The 23,081-nt window shown below is 47.4% G+C and overlaps 1 protein-coding gene across 1 annotated transcript in view; it reads left to right on the top strand.

Moving 5' to 3' along the window:
- NPHP4 (nephrocystin 4) overlaps window positions 1-23,081 on the top strand; it is a 101,107-nt gene that overhangs the window by 11,782 nt on the left and 66,244 nt on the right. Inside the window, exons 3-6 of the mRNA XM_056865143.1 lie at window positions 3,252-3,424; window positions 4,045-4,109; window positions 5,667-5,816; window positions 20,376-20,503. Of these exons, the coding sequence (XP_056721121.1) occupies window positions 3,252-3,424; window positions 4,045-4,109; window positions 5,667-5,816; window positions 20,376-20,503 (516 nt within the window). The remainder of the gene's footprint in view (window positions 1-3,251; window positions 3,425-4,044; window positions 4,110-5,666; window positions 5,817-20,375; window positions 20,504-23,081) is intronic.

Raw genomic sequence — 23,081 nt, 5'->3', positions numbered from 1 at the left:
GGGCTGCCAGAGATGGCACCTAGATCCACAAACAGACTCCTGGACAAATCCACCCCACCCCTTCAGTAGTGGACAGGGTGTGATTTTTGCCATTCTCTTTAACTTCCCTTTCCTTCTCAGGCACAGCATCCACACAGCTTGCTATTGTTAATGCCAGGTTTGGGGCAGGCCAAGGTTGAGTAGTGGTTAAGAGCAGTGGTTTGGAGCGGAGAACCGGGTTTGATTCCCCACTCCTCCATATGAAGCCAGCTGGGTGACCTTGGGCTAGTCACAGCTCTCTTAGAGCTCTCTCAGCCCTACCTACCTTACAGGGTGTCTGTTGTGGGGAGGGGGAGGGAAGGTGATTGTCAGTTTGATTCTCCCTAAGTGGAAGAGAAAGTTGGCATATAAAAACCAATTCTTCTTCCTCCTCCTCCTTCCCTGGCTGAGTCCAGACCGACAGGGTCTGTTCTTCAACTCAGGCTTCATGAGCTCAACTGTAGGAACAGGAGTGGAAGACTTTAACTGGAACCTGAAGCACAGTGAAAACAAGTGCCAGGCTTCTAGTGGTGCCTACTGCCGGGAGTTGGGAATGGGGAGACACCATGGCTTGGTGACAGAGCGTCTGGTCGGCATGTAGAAGGTCCCAAGTTCAATCCCCACCATCTCCAGCTAAAAGGATCAGGTGCTGTGTTGAAAAGTGCCGTCAAGTCACAACTGACTTATGACGACCCCATAGGGTTTTCAAGGCAAGAGACGTTCAGAGGTGGTTTGCCATTGCCTGCCTCTGCGTGGGCTGAGAGAGTTCTGAGAGGACTGTGTCTGGCCCAGGGTCTCCCAGCAGGCTTCATGTGGAGGAGTGGGGAATCGAACCTGGTTCTCCAGATTAGAGTTCGCCACTCTTAACCACTATACCATGCTGGCTCCTAAGGAAGTAGATGTTGTGAAAAATCTCCTTACCTGGGACCATAGAGAGCTGCTGCCAGTCAGAGTAGACAGTACTGACCTTGAGAGGCCAAGGGTTTGACTCAGTATAAAGCATCTTCATAGGTTCACTTCTGTTTGTGTGTTAATTCAAGAGGTCAGGTGTTATATACAAGTGACCGCAGACCATGTCATGATGCTAGGCCCCAGAGCATGTGCAGACCACCAGGTTCCTGCTTTCAAGCCTCCAGAGTCAATCACAGCTAATTGGCAGAACATTTGGAGGGTGTTTGCACTTATTCAAGAACCATCCTTTACGACCAGGTGAAATGGGTGCTCCCAGTGGCAGACCTGTGGGCTCTACAGATTCTCGTTGGAACCTCCAAGATCTTTGTGCAAAAATGGAGATTTTTCTATTTGGCCCCTGCTTCTCCGTATTTTTTTAATTGCCCTGTTTTATAGTAAACTAATTTCCTAGATCTTGCAGCTGCCAAGAAAACTGATGCCAAGGAGGAAAGGTGCCAGAAACACTGGCAGATATGCAGGGGTTTGTCAGCAGATGTGGAAAAGTTTCCTTGAAGGGTGAACGTTCAAAAGCTGCAATCTTATGACACAGGCAGGACAATTCTGCCTCAGTTGTCCTGTTTGTGGGCTTCCTAGAGGCCCCTGGTTGGCCACTGTGGGAACAGACTGCTGGACTTGATGGACCTTGGCCTGCTCCAGCAGGGCCTTTCTTGTGTTCTTATGAGATTTGGGCTTCTATCCCCTTCCTTTCCATATGAGATGCTGTGTAATGTAAGCCTGTTGCCCGTTGAATGGATTCCAGTTTCAGGGTCATCTGCAGGGGATGGGTGTTGCTGGCTTCAGATGACGGAAGCCCTGATACATACCTGAGAGGCAAGATCATCCAGAGGTTAAACCCACAAGTGCTATTGAGTGACGCAGGTGACAGTAGATTCTGTCTTGTCTTAGCCTTAGATTGTTCTGGGAAGAATCTTTAGTTGGCCTTGCTTTATGTCCTGCTGCTTGAAGGACACTAGGAGAAGGGCTGCTTGAAGGAAGAAGAAGAAGAGTTAGTTTTTATATGCTGACTTTCTCTACCACTTAAGGGAGAATCAAACAGGCTTACAATTCCCTTCCCTTCCCCTCCCCACAACAGACACCCTGTGAAGTAGGTGGGGTTGAGAGAGCTCTAAGAGAGTTGTGGCTAGCCCAAGGTCACCCAGCTGGCTTCATGTGTAGGAGTGGGGAAACCAACCCGGTTCACCAGACTAGCCTCTGCCGCTCATGTGGAGGAGTGGGGAATCAAACCCGGTTCTCCAGATTAGTTTCCCCCGCTCCAAACCACCGCTCTTAACCCACTACACCACGCTGGCTCTCACTAGGACACTAGGAGAAGTTTGTGGCATTTCTGGACAGGAAGGGGAGAACGTATCATGCCGACACTCAAACAAACAATCCCTCCTCCTCTCAGGCTCAGCACATTGGAAGGGGAAGAGCTGCAAAGCCCAGGAAAGAATTGGCCTCACCTCTATAGCGCATTGACTCGTCCTTCCTGTAACTTCCTGCCCTTCCACGCCTGCTAAAGAGAGTGATCGTCACTGTTCAAAGGCACATCCCCAATAGCTTGGAATCCAATTAAGTCAGCAGAAGAGTGGAAGGATATCTTGGCAGTTTTCAGGCATCAGTAAGGATCTCAGGAAGAAGAGGGACCAGGGATCCATCCAACTAGGGTTGCCAACCTCCATGTACTAGCTGGAGATCTCCTGTTATTACAACTGATCTCCAGCCGATAGAGATCAGCTGCCTTGGAGAAAATGACCGCTTTGGCCATTGTACTCAATGGTATTGAAGTCCCTCCCCCTCCCCAAACCCCACCGTTCTCAGGCTCCACCCCAAAAACCTCCCGCCGATGGCGAAGAGGGACCTGGGCAACCTTACATTCAACCTACCAAGATAGGATAACCTGTTTTGGCCCTCTCAAGTCTGGTCCTAGAGGGGACACTTTTCGCTTCTACATCTGCTAAGGAAACCCCTCCATGCCCGCTTGGAGACTATCGTGCATTGCAGAGGGTCTCTGGGCATACCGTAGGGTGTGCATGTAGCTCATAGAGTGCCCACTTAAACAGAGTACATAGATCATGCCCAGTGATCCCCCTGTGGCTGTGCACTGGAGGGCAGGGTGGGTACTGGTGTCTTTCAGTATCCTCCATCAGTGACTGTTTTGCTAAGGAACACTCAGGTTTTTCGGAACATAGTTTCAAATGCCACCGTAGGAAGCAAGTCCCTTCCTGCCGTGAAGACGAAACTCAAGTACACATTCCTTTCTCCCCTCTTGTCTTCTTCAGACGGTCTATTTTCATACCTCTTTGGATCATCCCAGCATCATCCTTGTCGTAGAAGTTGTGGCTTCGGTCAGGAGACAGGACGGGACCCACCAGGATCTGTCGTGCGGCTTTGGAATCCTGCGTTTGTTTGACAGCAAGTCCGAGCCAACAAATCTGGACCTGAGGGACAAAGGGTAACTTCCCCCTTTGGGGTTTACGGGGTGTATTATTGAGTCGGGGGATGTTCATGCGATCTGCAGGTTGTTCAGCCATGGTGGTGATGACAATAAGGAGTTTGTTGGAGGGTATTTTGGCCATGGTCTTATTTGGGGGAGGGACCATGGCTCAGTGGACAAAGGGTAACTTCCTCCTTTGGGATCAGCAGGGTGTTTGGAGCGGTGGACGCTAATCTGGAGAACCGGGTTTGATTCCCCACTCCTCCACATGAGCGGCGGATGCTAATCTGGTGAATTGGGTTGGTTTTCCCACTCCTCCACATGAGCGGCGGAGGCTAATCTGGTGAACTGGATTTGTTTCCCCACTCCTACATATGAAGTCAGCTGGGTGACCTTGGGCTAGTCACACTCAGCCCCAACTACCTTACAGGGTATCTGTTGTGGGGAGGGGAAGGGAAGGGGATTGTAAGCCGGTTTGATTCTTCCTTAAGTGGTAGAGAAAGTCGGCATGTGAAAACCAACTCTTCTTCTTCTTCTGCACAGAGGCTTAGAAGTACTTGTTTTTGTTTTGTTTTTTAATTCTACTTTTCTGCACTTGGGAAATCTCTCCATGTCACGATCTGCCCCTTTTCCCCCAGGCTCAGTTTGTATCACGGGACTCCTCGAGCCCTACTGCATCCGCTGCTCCAGGAGCCGGTTGAGAGTAAGTCGCGAAAGATCCTTTGCCTACCTCAGTTCCGCAGGGCATTTAAGACGGAGATGTTCATCCAGGCACATGCCTGTTTCCAATCAGGAGGTGTGCCCAGAACACTGACAGTGCCAACCTAAGTAGAATTACACCGTTTTATGCTCATTGACTTCAATGGGTGTCAGTCTGTTCAGGCCTCCATTGTGATTTGCGCATAGACCTACTATTTCACATTCAAAAACCTCTTCCGATGCTGAGAATGAAATTTTAATTCAGATTTTAAAGAAATCCAAAGTTTGGGGAACAGTGATCCAAAGCTTGGGGAGCGACCAGATTTCAAAATGAAATGTTGTCTTGTGGCCCTCTGCCCGGTTTCTCTCATTTGCACACAACTCTTTCTGGATCATCCCTCCACTTAGAGCCAAGAGAAGATCCGAGCCTGTTTGGGAGAGGCAAGGGTCACATGAACACACGAAGCAGCCTTATACTGAATCCGACCCTTTCACCATCAAAGTCAGTGTTGTCTACTCAGACTGGCAGCGGCTCTCCAGGGTCTCAGGTAGAGGTCTTTCACATCACCTGCTGGCCTAGTCCCTTTAACTGGAGATGCTGGGGATTGAACCTGGGACCTTCTGCATGCCAATCACTGAGCCCTGGCCCCTCCCCTTCTTGGCAGCGGTTTTGCAAGGCAGCACTTTCCGCTATTGCATATTTCACGAAGCACGAGTCCCACTATGAGGACAAGTACCAATCGATACACCTGAGCAAGTGGGATGCCATTACTTCTTTCGAACTGCTGCTCTGGGCTTTCCTACCACTCTCCCTCGAGGAACCTCTCTGTTTCTCCCTTTGCATCCTGCCAAAGCAGAGAGCCCCCTGACCTGGATAGCCCAAGCTAGCCCTGTCTCATTAGATCTCGCAAGTTAAGCAGGGTCAGCTTGGATGGGAGACCATCAAGGAAGTCCCGGGTTGCTACTAGGAGGCAGGCAATGGCAAACCACTTCTGTCTCTCACCTTGAGAGCTGCATTGCTTTACAATGACTTTGTCCTTAATATTCTTTTTAATACGGAGATGGTTGTAGCTACCTTTAAAGGGTGGGCAGGCAAGACGCTGTTACTGTTGGCAGCAGAGGATAGGACTCGCAATAATGGGCAGAAATTACAGGTACAAAGGTATTGACTGAACATTAGGAAGAAGCTTTTTACAGTAAGAGTTGTTTGACAGTGGAATCAGCTACCTAGGGAGGTGGTGAGCTCCCCCTCACTGGCAGTCTTTAAGCAGCGGCTGGACAAACACTTGTCAGGGATGCTCTAGGCTGATCCTGCATTGAGCAGGGGGTTGGACTAGATGGCCTTTATGGACCCTTCCAACTCTATGATTCTGTGACACCTTTGGCAAGGGCAGCCTATCATGCACCTGCCCAAATTCCCTCTGTTGTGCAGCTACTAAATAATCCTTCAGGAGTTTCCCCCTATTGACAGGGTGTCTTTTTTCCCCCATGGCAAAGCGGCACCATCCTCCTCTAACTCTGCATTTTAAACAGTGCCTCCCGCCCTTCCTCCCTTCTGTAGAGAATGCACATCTGACCATGGTGGACGGCAGCCGCCTTCAGTGTGCCTTGCAACCACACCCGCTCCTGGAAACGGTCGATCACCTCCTTCCAGAGAACACCCTCGTGTCCAGCCTGCAGAGAATCCCCGGTGTGTTGGCAGCTCAGGAAGGTATGCATAAGCGATTAAGTCATGCTTCGTTTTGGAACATGCAAGGCCCGCACGCCTTGCAGCTGCTCACCATTCATTCTATGCTTTAAGGGTGTGGGTGTGACTTTGGGCGCGTTCACACAGGCCGAGTAATGAAGAAGAGTTGGTTTTTGTATGCTGACTTTTTCTACCACTTAAGGCAGAATCAAACCGGCTCACAATCGCCTTCCCTTCCCCTCCCCACAACAGACACCCTGGGAGGTAGGTGGGGCTGAGAGAGCTCTAAGAGAGCCGTGACTAGCCCAAGGTCACCCAGCTGGTTTCATGTGTAGGAGCGGGGAAACAAATCCAGTTAACCAGATTATTGTCCACCACTCATGTGGAGGAGTGGGGAATCAAACCCGGTTCTCCAGATCAGAGTCCACCGCTCTAAACCATTGCTTTTAACCACTACACCACCCTGGCCCTCAATGCACTTTCAATCCACTTTCAGTGCACTCTGCAGATGGATTTTACTGTGTTCAACAGCAAAATCCACTTGCAAATGATAAAGTGCATTGAAAGGGAATTGAAAGTACATTATTTTGTATGTGTGAAAGCGCCCTTTGGCTTGCCAGAGTCCACAAACATCTTAAAGATCCCAGAGAATCCTCAGAAACGGGAAGCTCGGGGAGGGACGTGACACTGGTGAATCACAGTGAGCTCTACCTTGTGTCTTTCTCCCAGGGAGCCTGTCATGTACTATGTATGCTGGGTTTCAGTAAGCGCTCTCTGTCACACATTAGCTAATATGAAGGATGCCCCATATCACTGCAGCTCTGCTTACTACCCCGTCTGCTTTTTTCCTCCTGAACTGCTTCACCAGTGCAGGCAAGAGAGGTACTGCCTGAAAGGGGAGCAGAGAGGTAAATAATAGTTTGGGAGAACCGAATCCTTTCACCTGGGAGAGAGCTCCCCAATGTCTCTTTCCCGTAGGAACCATCACTGCTTCCTCCTGTTTACGGAGCCGTCAGCTTTTTTAGGATATTACACCAGTGTCCTAAGAACACAAGAAAGGCCCTGCTGGATCAGGCCAAGTCCAGCAGTCTGTTCACACAGTGGCCAACTAGGGGCCTCTAGGAAGCCCACAAACCAGGTACTTCTAGGAAACCCACAAACAAGACGACTGCAGCAGCATCCTGCCTGTGTCTCACAGCACCTAATATAATAGGCATGCTCCTCTGATACTGTAGGAAATAGGTATGCATCAAGACTAGCAGTCATTTTTGACTAGCAGCCATGGATATCCTCCATGAACATGCCCACTTCCCTCTTTAAGCCTTCCAAGTTGGCAGCCATAAAAAAAGCCATGCTGGATCAGACCAAAGGCCCACCAAGTCCAGCAGTCAGTTCACACAGTGGCTAATCGGTGCCTCTAAGAAGCCCCCAAACAAGACGACTGCAGCAGCATCCTGCCTGTGTTCCACAGCACCTAATATAATAGGCATGCTCCTCTGATCCTGGAGAGAATAGTATCATCTCTCATCTCAAACCTATTTGCATGCTAGCAACCAGCTTATGAAGGCAAGAGGCAAAGATTGCCTTGCTTAGCAAGTCAGGAAGCCACTCTTGTGCTACCCCTGTGGACGAGGGTCTGTCTCTCTGTCTCTCCCCTCCCCTCTTTTGTTTCCTTCCTCCTTCCCTGTTAGGGTTGCCAGCTCCGGGTCGGGAGCCTGAGGAGGGTGGAGCCTGAGGAAGATGGGGTTTGGCGAGCGGAGGGGCTTCAACGGGGTGTAATGCCCTAGACTCCACCCTCCAAAGTGGCCACTTTCTCCAGGGGAACTAATCTCTGTTGCCCGGAGAGCAGTCGTAATAGTGGGAGATCTCCAGCCAACACCTGGAGGATAGGTAATCAAAAATCAACACCTCTGCACCATTACCTAAGGTTAGAAAATTAGTACTTGTATCCCATTTGGGAATGTGGAAACTGTAAATTTGTCTATGCAACCTTGTTTCAATGGATATCCTGATGTTGGAATAGATAAGCTAAAAAATACACATGGTTGCAACTTTATCCCTAAAAGGGTGGTGCTTAAAAGTCTAAAGAAAATTTTTTGGAAGCTACAGACGCTTACATTGAAATGAGTACATTTTGACATCAATATATAAACGGGACTGAGGAAGAATTGAAACGATCGTATCCCTTTCTACCCTTCTTCACTTGAAGACATCGACCTCGGATTGATTGTTACTGTACCAGGACTGTGAAATACTTTGTTATATATATGCAATTGGTTTGTTAGCACGTTGTTATATACCCAGGACTGAGAAATACTTTGTTGTATATATGCAATTGGCTTGGTAGCACATTGTTACATTCAATATACTATTGTCATTACACATTGTTGTCAGCCTGTTTCAACACCTGGAGGCTAGCAACCCTACTCCCTTCGTAGCCAACCGTGCTGAACAGAAGCGGTATCCATTGTCAGAAATCACCTTCCTTTAGTATGTCAATCCACACACACTCAATCATTTCTAGCAGCCGCTCATAGCAAAGTGCCAGCTCTTAACCTGAGCCTCTGCGAGGATTTTTACAGCCTGCCGATCGCTGGAGGAGGCTCTCAGCCGGCTCTTGTGATCCAGCATCTGCCAGCATCCTGCTTAGGGCTGTCGGCCTCTCTGCTGCCTTTGCTAACCAAGTTCCGCTTTCTTATTATACAGCGAGAAACGGTTGGCGAGGAAGCTCGCGACGCCACTCAGCCCACCGCGTTTTGTTTGCACTGCGCGTTTTATGGCTACTGCTCAAAGAGTTTTCCTTCAAGGGCTGCTTGGCTGTTGCGAGGCCACTTTGGTTGGGAAGTTAGCCAAGGAGGGCCGGGAGCATCAGCGGCTCTCTGCGATGAAGCCCTGGCTGCCTTTTAGAGCAGGGGCTCCAGAGGTTAAACGAGAAGCGTTGTAGCCCCAGGCTGGGGTCTAGCTAGCGAGTTGCCTGGGACTCCTGTCTGCCCCCAACACATAAACTTTGCAACCTGCACAGCAGGACTTAGAAGCATGATGTACCATAGAGAAAGGCAGGGCATACATGGTCTAATAAATAACAGAATAAATAAATAGAGCCAGCGTGGTGTAGTGGTTAAGAGTTGCAGACTCTAATCTGGTGAACTGGGTTGGTTTCTTCACTCTTACATATTAAGCCAGCTGGGTGACCTTGGGCTAGTCTTTTGGCAAAGAAGCTCCTACTGGGAGAAGATCTTCAGCTTACGCTTCAAACTGCCGAGTTCTGCGCCGTTGTGATTAAAAAGTGCAGAACTTTATTAGAGAATTATCTTTAGAATATTTTATAAATGTATCAATTTTAAGGTGATAATTTTAACCAGGGGTTGTTTGTATTGATCTTACACTTTTATTTGTATGGGCACTCTGTGATTCTGCGGTGCAAAACTATTGAGTCTGGAAATTTTGATGTGTTGGCATGTGATTGGTCAGTTGACCGTATTAATAAATTTGATTTGATCTGATTTGATTTGACCTTGGGCTAGTCACAGTTCTCTCCGAACTCTCTCAACCCCACCTACCTGATAAGGTGTCTGTTGGAAGGGAAGGGGATTGGAAGGGAAGGAGATTGTAAGCCGGTTTGATTCTCCTTAAAGGTAGAGAAAGTTGGCATATAAAAACCAACTCTCCTCCTTCTCCTCCTCTCCGAAGGTGCAAGGATTGCATTTTCAGGTCCAAAACCTGGACAAAGTCCCTAGCATTCTACTTTCCCCCCAATGGCTTTATTGGTAGCAATAGGAAGCTTCTGTGGCTCTCTGCCATCAACACAGCTATGGAGTATTTGCTCCATCTTGTGGCAATGAGTGGAAAGTGTCTTTTGTCCTGGAGAGGCCACAGTGTTCCAATAAAGAGGCTTCATACCGCTCATAGGTCCCAGGGGCTGGCGTTGCACACCCTCGTTCCCTTCTGCACCTGGAGGAGGCCTTCTGAAATCTGGGTGCTCACCCTCCCAGTTAGATCACTCACCTCAGGCCTGGAAGCTCCAGGTCCATCATGGACACATAAGAACATAAGAAAAGCCCTGCTGGATCAGACCAAGGCCCACCAAGTCCAGCAGTCTGTTCACACAGGGGCCAACCAGGTGCCTCTAGGAAGCCCACAAGCAAGACGACTGCAGCAGCATTGTCCTGCCTGTGTTCCAAAGCACCTAATGAGGAGCCAGCGTGGTGTAGTGGTTAAAAGTGGTGGTTTGAAGCGGTGGAGTCACATCTGGAGAACCGGGTTTGATTCCCCACTCCTCCACATGAGTGGCAGAGGCTAATCTGGTAAACTGGATTAGTTTCCCCACTCCTACACACGAAGCCAGCTGGGTGACCTTGAGCAAGTCACATTCTCTTAGCTTCACCTACCTCACAGGGTGTCTGTTGTGGGGAGCAGAAGGGAAGGTGATTGTAAGCCAGTCTGAGTCTCCCTTAAGTGGTAGAGAAAGTCGGCATATAAAAACCAACTCTTCTTCTTCTTCTTCTTCTTCTTCTTCTTCTTCTTCTTCTTCTTCTTCTTCCTCTTCCTCTTCCTCTTCCTCTTCCTCTTCCTCTTCCTCTTCCTCTTCCTCTTCCTCTTCCTCCTGCTGTCCAGGCTACTAAAACCAAACGGGGACCAAACCTGTGCAAGACAAGCACCTCAGCAAACCTGCAGCTGCGGGAATGGCAATGTGAGATTCTGCCCAAAGCTTAGCAAGGGGCCTGGGTCTAGAGGAGGGCTTTGCCAGTGGCATCAACAAAGCTCAAGCCAAATTTCCTGCGGAAATTTTGCCGGAAGCAAATATTGACCTTCCGAGTTTCCTCCAAAGGCGTGGAGGCATTTCAGTTGTATTCAAGCTGGTTTCTCTAAACCAGTGTGGCGTACCGGTTAAGAGCAGTGGACTCTAATCTGGAGAACTGGGTTTGATTCCCCACCACTTTGCATGAAGCCAGCTGGGTGACCTTGGGCCAGACACAGTTCTCTCTGAATTCTCTCAGTCCCACCTACCTCACAAGGTGTCTACTGTTGTGGGGAGGGGAAGGGAAGGCAATCTCCCGCTATTACAACTGATCTCCAGCCGATAGAGACCAGTTCCCCTGGATAAAATGGCCGCTTTGGCAATTGGACTCTATGGCATTGAAGTCCCTCCCCAAACCCCACCCTCCTCAGACTCCACCCCCAAAATCTCCAGGTATTTCCCAGCCTGGAGCTGGCAACCCTTACACACACACACATTTCTAGACACAGTTCAAGGTGCTGGTTTTGACCTTGAAAGCCTTATATGGCTTGGGACTGGAGTTGCCAACCTCCAGGTACTAGCTGGAGATCTGCTATTACAACTGATCTCCAGGCGACAGAGATCAGGTCACCTGGAGAAAATGGCTGCTTTGGCAATTGGATTGTATGGCATTGAAGTCCCTCCCCTCTCCAAGCCCCGCCCTCCTCAGGTCCCTGCCCCCAAAATCTCCAGGTATTTCAAACCCAGAGCTGGCCACCCTAAGCATAGGGGACATTGGGTGGATCTGCAGTGGGAGTGGGGAGCTGGCGGACTTCATGTCTCATTCTTCCACAAATGGAAATGCCTTTCTTTAGGAGGAACCGTGTGGTTCGATATAGCCCAACAATGATAACTTATGAGACTCTAAATGGGTCAGACCAGCACTCCCTAGAGAAAGCCTTCTGTCTTCTGTCATATTATTCCCACCCCCCAAATGGATTTAATTGGTTTATTTAAAAAGGCTTTTATCCTGCCTTTCAGCCATGAATTTCAAGGCTATGATCTTGGAGACCCCCCACCCCACCCCGTATACCTGCTGCATAATAACACCTGTGGATTGGGTTGTCTTGGCAGGGGCCCACATAGAGATGCTTTCACTGGCTGCTCCCCGTTAGGGAAGTCCTTCCCGCGGGAGACCCACCAAAACCCAGGCCTGAGCTCTGGAAGGTCTACCTGTTTGGGCTGGCCTTTGGGTGTCGGGGTTAAATTAGAAAAGGGCTATGGGAATGGTCCTGGTGTGGGCGTTATCTTATCCCTTGTAGTGCTGATTACAACAGAGATTAAGTAAAGAGAATGGGGCTTCAGTTCTATGTTCTGAGAATAAAAGCGGCCTACGTTGGATTTGTTACTTCAGAGAAACGCCTCGTCCTCCAAAGTTAAACCTCGAGCCCTTCTGTTCTTGTTTGTTCCCCTTAACTTCGACGACTCAGCAGTAAATACTACTTGGTTACTGGAAGCAAAGGAACGGAAGGCCTGAAATTGGCTTCAAATGGGCACTTTCAGCCAAATGCACCCTATAATTTGATAGACTGAAGGGTCAGGTAACAGCCTCTGTGAAAACCGAGAAGGTATATTTAGTTCCCCAAAATTGAATTAAAGCAGATTCTAGTGTTAGCAAAGCTGATTTGTTAGCCGCTCCCGTTCTCAACCGGTTCCCGCGGCTCTTAAACTGTTCTGCCAGCTAGAGACATATTATTTCGTCGTATTGCCAGGTGCTTTATAGATAGCCTGGTCTGCGTCTCTTAACTACACGGTGCTGGTTCGATAATGCTCAGTTGTGGATCTGGGGGAGAAGGAGAAGAATCTTAAAATCGGCCGCTGCTTCTTCATTAGAAAAGCAATCCGGGAAGCAGCCCTCTATGCCTTTTGTCTTCCCTTCCTAGGACTATCAGTCTCCCCTTCTGGGCATGTGAATTTCAGATGCTGCGGGCAGGTGGTACCAAACAATCCTTCTCTGTTGCTGAAGGTTCCTGAAAGGGAGCAGTTTTTACCCTTGAAGCAAGAAACTGGTTATGAGATAAGAACAAATGAGATGCGGGTGGTGGCGGAATGGAGGTAGGATTGCCAGCTCCGGGTTGAGGGGTGGAGTCTGAGGAGGGAGGGGTTTGGGGAGGGGAGGGACTTCAACTAGGTATAATGCCATAGTGTCCACCTTCCAGAGCAGCCATTTTCTCCAGATGAACTGATATCTGTCGCCTGGAAATCAGTTGTAATAACGGGAAATCTCCAGCCATCTCAAAGCTGTGTTTCAAACGCAACGGACTCCCGCATCCCTGCCTGAGCACTTGCACCTCTGAAAGCAGCAGCAGCAGTAGAAAAAGAGTTGGTTTTTATACCCACACTTTTCTCTGCCAAAAGGAGTCTCAAAGCGGCTTACAATCTCCTTCCCTTCCTCTCCCCACAACAGACACCTTGTGTGGCATGGTGAGCGGAGGTGGGGGACAAGGTAAATGTTGGATAAGTGAGCTGCTTATTGATCTGCTGGACTCTGCCATCTAGAGGTCATATATACATGAAGCTGCCCTATACTGAACCAGACCCTTGGTCCATCAAAGTCAGTATTGTCTACTCAGACTGGCAGCAGCTTTCCAGGGTCTTAGGCAAAGGTCTTTCTCAGCACCTACTCGCCTAGTCCCTTTAACTGGAGATGCTGGGGTTTGAGCCTGGGACCTTCTGCATGCCAAGCAGATGCTCTACCTCTGAGCCACAGCCTCTTCCCCAAAGGACTCTAAGGTCCAAAGGAAAGGTCCAAAGGAAAGAGAAGAGTGCACCAGAGAATGGGTAGTAGTCAAGAAAGCCCAAAAGTGTTGTGAGCCCCAGGACGTTTTTTTGTTGTTGCAAGGAACCATGTGCATTTTCAGGTTGGTGTCCTTGCTGGGGATTGTTCAGTATCTCACGTTCTCCTCCTGATTGCTCACTGTCCCGGCGTACCGTAAAGAGCTCTTCACCTGCGACCGCTTCCTCAAGGAGCTTGATCAGACATCCCTGCCGACGGGCTCATCAATCACCCACTTGGCTGCTGTTTGGCCGGGAACTTTCCAGCCGATGTGCTTAGCAACCTTGTCGCTTAGAGCAAAGTCACTCTTGGCCGCGCGGAGTGGCGCAGATACACCTTCCCGGCCTCTGTTAGCATAATAGAGATGGATGAGTCCCGTGGGTAAAAGGTGACTCTCTGGTGCCCTGCTAAGTAACTGGCACAAAACAGACAGGCGGCAGGATCAGACTGGTTTATTTAGGGTTGCCAACCTCCAGGTGGTGGCTGGAGGTCGCCTACTATTACAACTGATCTCAAGGCAATAGAAATCGGTTCCCCTGGAGAAAGTAGCAATTTTGGCAATTGGACACTATGGCATTGAAGTGTGTGCCCTCTCCAAACTCAACTCTCCACCCCCAAAATCTCCAGGTATTTCCCAACCCGGAGCTGGCAACCCTAGGTTTATAGTAGAAGAACAAAGAGGGGAATAGAACCCAACCTAGAAAACAGAAGTTGGGTACCCAAGGTTGGGTGGGATGAAAATCATATTAATGGAAATATATAATTTATTAGAAGCGCTATGTCAAGATTAAAATTATTTTTAAAACATTAAAACCACGCAATGGCATTACCTAAGGCTGATATCTGTCACCACATGCCAAACGCGTTTCGGCCTATATGGCCTTCCTCAGTGGTCTGGTCTGTTTTGTATTGCCTGTATATGTAAATATATTTGTAATATGTGTGCATGTTTTGTATGGGTTTCAAATAGACCACTGAGGAAGGCCATATAGGCCAAAACGCATTTGGCATGTGGTGACAGATATCAACCTTAGGTAATGCCATAGCGATGTTTTAACATTTTTAAAATAATTTTAATCTTGTCATAGCGCTTCTAATATATTTCCATTATTGGGTACCAAACTCGGTTTATTCCAGCTATTTCTTCTTTCTGAGTTACGTTGTTCTTGACTTCTGCGCTGGACCATGTCATAGTCCATTGGAGGTTTAAGTGATATGGTTGAAAGAAACCACTGTTGGTCTCCCCAGCGCTTGATCTTCTGATTTCCACCAGCACTAAACATATGGAGGACCCATTTAGCTCTCATGACTCGAGGATGACCAGAATGGTCAAAGGTCTGGAATCCATGCCCTATGAGGAGAGACTTAGGGAGTTGGGTTTGTTTAGTTTGGAGAAGAGAAGGTTGAGGGGAGACATGTTTAAATATTTGAAGGGATGTCATGTTGATGAGGGAACTAGCTTGTTCTCTGTTGCTACAGAGACTAGGACACAGAGTAATGGATTTAAACTAATAGAAAAGCTATTCCACCTGAACATTAGGAAGAACTTTCTGACGGTGAGGGCTGTTCGATGGTGGAATGCACTGCCTCGGAGGGTGGAGGAGTCCCCATCTTTGGAGGTCTTTAAGCAGAGGCTGGATGGCCATCTGTCGGGAGTGCTTTGATTGTGGGATCCTGCATGGCGGGGGAGGGTTGGGGCCACTGGGGATGTGGGGGGAAGGTAGTTGTTAATTTCCTGCATTGTGCAGGGGGTTGGACTAGATGACCCTGGTGAACCCTTCCAACTCTATGATTCTCTGACTCATAACCATCGGTGGATCAGTCCTCCAGGAATTCTTCTAAGCTGTTTCCCAAAGTAGTCCAAGTAAACGTTTCAAGTCCCACCATTACCGCCTGCTTACCAAACCAGTGTGTCATCCCTGCCCTCCTTTGCTTAGTTCTTTCCGGGATGAAAGGGCTGGGATCTAATGTCAACAACAGTTTTATCTGTGTAACATCTGGCCTGTGAAGCTGAAAGCCTGCCCGTGTATTGGTTTGGTTGGCTCTAGTGAAAAGGTGCCCTGACCTGGATGGCCTAGGCTAGCCTGATCCCGTCAGATCTCAGAAGCTAAGCAGGGTCAGCCCTGGTTAGTATTTGGATGGGAGTCCACCAAGGAATACCAGGGTTGCTGTGCAGAGGAAGACACTGGCAAACCACCTCTGTTAGGCTCTTGCCATGAAAACCCCCAAAAGGGGTCATCATAAGTCGGCTGTGACTTGACGGCACTTCACACAAACACAATGAAAAGTATTACATGGATTCCCCCCCCCAACTTTTTATTTTCATAAGACATAACAGAAAACACATACACATACAACATTACACATGCATTTCATTACATACTTAATGATTCATGCCTACATCAAGATCTTTATTCAGTACCTCATGGAGCGGGTCAGGTTCTTGACTATCTACCTGTAGTCTTACAAGTAATTAGCACTTTATCTAAGGAGGAGCTAGCTTGCCAAACTAAAATGATGTTATCTTATACTCTTTACCTTTAATTGGCCTCTTAAACAGTATGTCTAAAAGACAAAAAGCACTACCTTTTTATTATAGTAAAGTAAAAAAAAATACCTTTACATTTATACGAAGCCATGTTTCATTTATATGAATGCTTTACCCAATGCAAACTTATTATACTATACCATTAAACTGCTACATAATCATAATACAATTTCCAGTTTTTAAAGAATTCTTCCATCGATCTTTTGTTTACGATATTGGTCAGCCTAGCCATCACTGCGTATAAAGCTAATTTCCCCAGCCAGTTGTCCGTTGATGGTATTGCATCTGATTTCCAGTTAAATGCAATCATCCCTCTTGCTGCTGTTATCATATGGTGTATGAGTGTCAAATGCTGTCAATTCGCTTCCGACTCATGGCAACCCTATGAATCAGAGTCCTCAAAATGTCCTATCTTTGACAGCCTTGCTCAGATCTTGCAAACTGAGGGCTGTGGCTTCCTTTATTGAGTCCATCCATCTCTTGTTGGGTCTTCCTCTTTTCCTGCTGCCTTCAACTTTTCCTAGCAGGACTGTCTTTTCCAGCGACTCTTGTCTTCTCATAATGTGACCAAAATACAATAGCCTCAGTTTAGTCATTTTAGCTTCTAGGATCAGTTCAGGTTTGATTTGATCCAGAACCCACTGATTTGTTTGATTATCATATAGGTATTACATGGATTTTGTTTGTTCATTTGTTTTGGGTCTGGCGTGGGCCAGTATAGCTGATTACCACTTTTTTCACCTTTTCTCTGGCTGGTGCCCTTGACGTTAACCTGGAGTGTGGTGTTAGGGGCCCTGTAAAGCGGTGTTGGTTGGCTTGCCCGTTTCCATGCCAGGCTTGGCTTTAAGATACCGCGAAGGGAATTTGTTGAAGTGCAGCTTTCTCCCAACCTGCTGAGAAGCAGCCCAAAGGGGGAACAGCTGTTCCTTTGCCTTCCTGATGGGTTTTCTTTGAATGATTGAATGGTGCAATTGGATGCCTGGGGCATTTTTGAAGTGCAACTCAGACAGCACCAGCAGTTTTAACTTTTGTTTTGATTAATTTCGTTAAAATTGAGTTTTTTTTTTTTTTAAGTAGAACATTTTATAATTTTGGGAGCTTAAGGCAAATCCCAGTTCTTGCTTGTGCTTCATGCAGCGGATTTTTAAGCATCCTAAAAATGCAAGTTGAGCTGAAGAAGAGTTGGTTTTTATTCCCCACTTTTCTCTACCGAAAGGAGTCTCAAAGTGGCTTACCATCACCTTCCCTTCCCCCCTCCCAACAGGCACCTTGGGAGGTAGGTGGGGCTGAGAGAGTTCTGAGAGAGCTGTGACTAGCCCAAGGTCACCCAGCTGGCTTCATGTGGAGGAGTGGGGAATCGAATCCAGTTCTTCAGATTAGAGTCCGCCATTCTTAACCATTACACCACACTGACCTGGATGGCCCAGGCTAGCTAGCCTGATCTCTTCAGATCTCAGAAGTTAAGCAGGGTCGGCCCTGGCAAGTATTTAATTGGGAGACCTCTGAGGAATACCAGAATTGTGACGCGGAGGCAGGCAATGGCAAACCACCTCTGAACGTCTCTTGCCTTGAAAACCCCACCAGGGGTCGCCATAAGTGAGATGGGTTTTGATGGCAAAAAAAAAAGCAAGTTACTTACATGGCACTGGAGTGAGAGAGACCCCTTTTAAGATCATTTCTTTAAAGTACTTTAGAACTATTCAAATTGAACGTAAATATAGATATATAGTGCAAAACTAGATTGACTTAGGTGTGGTGTAGTGGTTAAGAGGTGGTGTAGTGGTTAAGAGCGGTGGTTTGGGGTGGTGGACACTGATCTGGAGAACCAGGTTTGATTCCCCACTCCTCCACATGAGCAGCGGATGCTAATCTGGTATACCAGGTTGGTTTCCCCACTCCTACACATGAAGCCAGCTGGGTGACCTTGGGCAAGTCACAGCTCGCTTAGAGCTCTCTCAGCCCCACCTACCTCACAGGGTGTCTGTTGTGGGGAGGGGAAGGGAAGGTGATTGTAGGCCGGTTTGATTCTTCCTGAAGTGGTTGAGAAAGTTGGCATATAAAAGCCAGCTCTTCTTCTTCTGGGAGGAGGAGTATTGGCTGAGACATGAAACGAGGGAAGGCAGCATCAGTATGCCCACCACAAAAAGAAGAGATGAACTTCAAAAAGGTACTAGAAAAAAAAAGAATAAAGTATACTCCACGTTTTGATGACTGATGCTTTTTGAGCACATGTGCGCTCTTCTTCAGATAACCTGCAGTGAGATCCTGAACAGACTTACACACTTAGAAGTCCATTGACTCCAGAGGATTTAGAAGGGTCTAACTCAGTTTAGGATTGTACTGGGAAAGTCGTTTCCCTCCCCTTTCAAGTATGTACAAAAATGATTTATGCGACGTTTCAAGCAACTGTGTCAGAATGCGAGGTTGTTTGCCTGATGGGCTGCCCCACGGGAATGTATTCTATTTAGAAGATTGAGACACCTGACTCTGCTGTTCAAAATACATTAAATAAATTTTAAAAATCCATATTCAGGAACATCACTGGTGAATCGAGAGTCATTTGGATAAGTAAAAACCTGCTGGATTTTATTCCAGCAAGCCTTCCAATGTTGTGCTTTTTGCACAGATCCTGCAACATGAAAAAAAGTACAGGATGCCAAGCGAAATGTCAACTCACCCAAATGTATTGAGATGCTGTACAGGCTCAATACCTACAATAGTTCACACAATCAAAAATGCGCTCATCAAATCCAAAGATAGCTGTCAATATACATAATGCACTATGCAGTACAAATGCAATTCACATAGAAGAATCTACTAAGCAAAGTGTGGATTAATGTCCAGTGGAGCGCTGGTTGCTTCCAGTAAGCTTCTTCCACACAAAAAAGGTAAGTATTTGCACACCACAGGTCCACTGAACTCTAAAGAGCCCGACATTTCCAGTATTTGAAAATGTCTGTATGATGAATTTAAATGCCATCTGTACAATATATTTTGTTTGGTTGAGCTTCTTTCATCGAGAAACAAAGAGGCAGTCCATGGTGTCATTTCAGACCTTTAGCCCAGATGGCCTTATAAATCCATTGGGATTGATAAACTTTCCAAAAGCGGAGCCTTGGCGGCAGTCCTCAGCTCCACAACTGTTTTTGCAAGCTCTCAGGATGACCAGGCTTTTTGTAATTTAAAACAAAAATTAAACTGAAAGTATTATTATTATTTTTTAAGTAGGGTTTGTGACCATTTGGCAGTTTTCTCTCTTACTTGATCTCAAGAAATAAGAGTTGGTTAGCATCAAACATTTGCATGTAAACAACTAATGGATACCGTGGACTGCCAAAAAGACAAATCGGTGGGTTCTAGATCAAGTGACGTCTGAAAGGTTTGTAATTCTGGGAGAGTGCCAGCCCCCAACTGGAGGTTGGGCATACTATCTGGAAAACATGCCTCTAAGAAAAGATTAAAGGAACTGGGTATGTTCACCTCAGAGCAGAGAAGACTGAGGGGGAATATGTCTGTGTTCTTCAAATTCTTGATGGGCTGTCACATGGAATTTAGAAGAAGAAGCTTGGTTTTATTCCATATATTGTTATATGGAATAACAGTTTTAGGGAACAGAGAGGTCACAAAATGATGTAATTTAGAACCAGGGTTGCCAACTAGGTGGAGTAAAAAAATGCCCTGTCTCTTTATTAGCTGCTTAATGGGATGTTGTTTACTAGGTGATGTTATTTATCTACATGCCATGAAAAGCTTCAGCTGCCCATTTCCACACATTAAGGGCATCCTTCTACAGACCTGTTGGTTTTTATATGCTGATTTTCTCTACCTTTCAAGGAGAATTAAACTGGTTTACAATCTTCTTCCCTTCCCCTCCCCACAACAGGCATCTTGTGAGGTAGGTGGGGCTGAGAGAGCTCGAAGAGAACTGTGACTAGCCCAAGGTCACCCAGTAGGCTTCGTGTGGAGGAGTGGGGAATCAAACCCGGTTCTCCAGATTAGAGACCACCGCTCCTAACCACTACACCACGCTGGCTTTCCCATTGGTTTGATTTATTTGATTTATTTAGGGTATTTCTCCTGATGCAGTTGGACAGGTAACAACAAGAAATACAGTACAATTGCCTATTAAAATCAGTAAAAGCCTTGTTCTCTGCTACTCCATACGGCAAGGCTAGATCTAATGGGCTTAAGTTACAGGAGGGCAGATTTCGGTTGAACGTTGGCAGAAACCTCCAAAGGGAAAGATCCGTTTGACAAAAGAACCAATTACTGGCAGCCAGGTGGTTTTCCCTTACTTGGAGGCCTTCAGGCAGAGGCTGGGACCTCTCTAGTGTTAGGTTTTTCCTCATTGAACAGGAGATTGGACCAGAAGGCTGGAAGGCAGGGTTTTCTCATGGCTTTCAGTTGATCCCTGTCTTTGTCAGGGCCTGAAAAGGGCAGTTAGTTGTTCCTTCCAGCTGTAACCTCTGACTCCGTTTGCAGAAGACGTCTTCCAGAAACCACGGCTCATGAAGACAGTCACGTGGTACTTGGAGAAGCTATCCATCCACCTGTACCCTTCATTAGAGAAATTTGAGGAGGAACTGTTGGATCTGCTCATGAGTGATCAGGTACTTTCCCACGCACTGGCTGAGCAGACTGGTTTCTAAGGGCTGTTTATATATCCCACGCTTAGATATTCTGAGCTCAGAAAAATCTGGATCCTGTGACCTGCATGAATTAAGTAACTGGAACAAAATTGGCACTGTTTCTATTTTCCATAATTTAGTCTGCAGGGCTTAAAAAACAAATAAAAACCCATTCTGCATAGTATATTCTGATTTAGTGGCCAGCTCAGGATCTCTAAATTGTACCTGGGGTTGCCAACCTCCAGGTGGTGGCTGGAGATCTCCTGCTATTACAACTGATCTCCAGGGGACAGAGATCAGTTCCCTGGAGAAAGTGGCCACTTGGCAATTAGACTCTATGGTGTTGAAGTCCCTCCCCTCTCCAAACCCCGCCCTTCTCAGGTCTCGCCCCCAAAATCTCCAGGTATTTCCCAGCCCGGAGCTGGCAACCCTAACTGTACCCCACCCACTGAAAATGTTTGCCAACCATCCTTCTTGCATTTGAGTTTTCTAGATATTTCCAAAGCCATATGATCTAGAAACTCTTTTAAAAAAGAACTCTCCGGAAGCTGAATTGTGCACACAAAACCACATTCTGTGCTTTTGTTGCACATAAATAGCTCTCTCCGCCTGGAGGAAAATCCAGCTCATTGTTGCCTTTCCAAGAGGAACGGAGCAGGCGTTATCTCGGACAATAACAATGTGTTTGTTTGCATAATACAGATGCATCCATATGGATCGCTTTGGGGACCTTTTTTCTTTTCAGGGGAGTTGTTTTGTTGCCTTCATTTTGCTTCTGATTAAGAGACAGATATTCTCAGCTTTGTCATCGCTGGCTTTTTCTGGGGAGTTTTTCTCTCTTCCTCTTTTTTTATTTTTTTTGGAATAAACAAACGCTAATGAGCTGCATTGTGGCCGGGCTGGTTTTGATTAATGGACCCACCGAGTAACTTCTACGCTTTAATGTGCATCTTCCAGCTCCTGTAATTTAGGGAGCGATAATGACCCCAAGGACAAGGCTTGTTGATTTGTCAGATTTTGCCGTGGATTTTCAAAAGGGGGAAGATGAAACGCTTTAATATCCAGCAATCACTCTAGGGCAGCTTTCACTTTTATTAGTTTATGACATATTGCCTAAAATTACTTCCCATCCCCCCCCCCCACACACACACAACACATTGCCGATGCAGGTTCAAAATGCAGCGGTGATCGATCAGCTCTGGCACCCATAACCTTGGGCTGTTTCCAGTGAAAGCCGATAAGGTTGACTGGGGAGGGGCTATGGCTCAGTGGTAGAACATCTTCTTGGCATGCAGAAGTGCCCAGGTTCAATCCCCGGCATCTCCGGTTAGGGACCAGGCAAGTAGGTGACGTGAAAGACCTTTCTTTGCCTGAGACACTGGAGAGCCGCTGCCGGTCTGAGTAGACAATACTGACTTTGAGGGACCAAGGGTCTGATTCAGTATAAGGCAGCTTCACGTGTTCATGTGTTCATGTGACTGGTGGGGAGTTGGAAGTTGGATTTTCAAATGGGAAATTGGCACTTGAGGCCCACTGCCACTATTTGTTGCCCCCTGGTGGTCTCATGGGGGGCCCCCTGATGCAAAGAACTCTGACGCAGAGAGGAGGGTGATGGTAGACCTGGGAAGGGACTGTGGCTCAGTGGTAGAGCATCTGCTTGGCATGCAGGAAGTCCCAGGTTCAATCCCTGGCATCTCCAGTGAAAATATCGAGTAGTAGAAGAAGAGGAGTTGGTTTTTATATGCCGACATGTGAAATAGCCCAGAGAATCCTCAGAACCTTAACCACTACACCATGCTGGCTGTCAGGTGATATTATAGTAGGTGATATGCCTAACACCCTGGAGAGCTGCTGCCAGTCTGATTAGACAAGAACGGTGGTTTGGAGAGCCAGTGTGGTGTAGTGGTTAGGAGCCGAGGACTCTAATCTGGAGAACCATGTTTGATTCCCCCCTCCTCCACATGAAGCCTGTTGACCTTGGGCCATTCACAGTTGTCTCCGAACTCTCTCAGCCCCACTTACCTCACAAGGTGCCTGTTGTGGGGAGGGAAAGGCGATCGTAAGCTGGTTTGAGTCTCCTTAAAGTTAGAGAATATCTGGGTATAAAAACCAACTGTTCCTCTTCTGCTGCTGCCTCTGCCTTTCAGAGTTGCAAGTGCCCAGGCAGGGATTGAATCATAGAATCATACAATTATAGAGTTGGAAGGTACCACCAGGGTCATCTAGTCCAACCCCCTGCACAATGCAGGAAATTCACAACTACCTCCCCACCCCACATCCCCAGTGCCTAGAAGATGGCCAAGATGCCCTCCCTCTTATCATCTGCCTAAGGTCACAGAATCAGCATTGCTGACAAATGGCCATCTAACCTCTTCTTAAAAACCTCCAGGGAAGGAGAGTTTACCACCTCCCGAGGAAGATGGTAAGCACCTTTTGGGAAGACCCTGGCAAAGTGGGTGGCCCAGGAGGTAATCCAAGAAAGCTGGTCACATGAAGCTGCCTTATACTGAATCAGACCCTTGGTCCATCCAAGTCAGTATTGTTTACTCAGACAGGCAGC

The sequence above is a fragment of the Euleptes europaea genome, chromosome 19, assembly GCF_029931775.1.
Source record: "Euleptes europaea isolate rEulEur1 chromosome 19, rEulEur1.hap1, whole genome shotgun sequence".
NCBI lineage: Eukaryota > Metazoa > Chordata > Lepidosauria > Squamata > Sphaerodactylidae > Euleptes > Euleptes europaea.
This window is presented reverse-complemented; position numbering and strand designations above follow the sequence as displayed.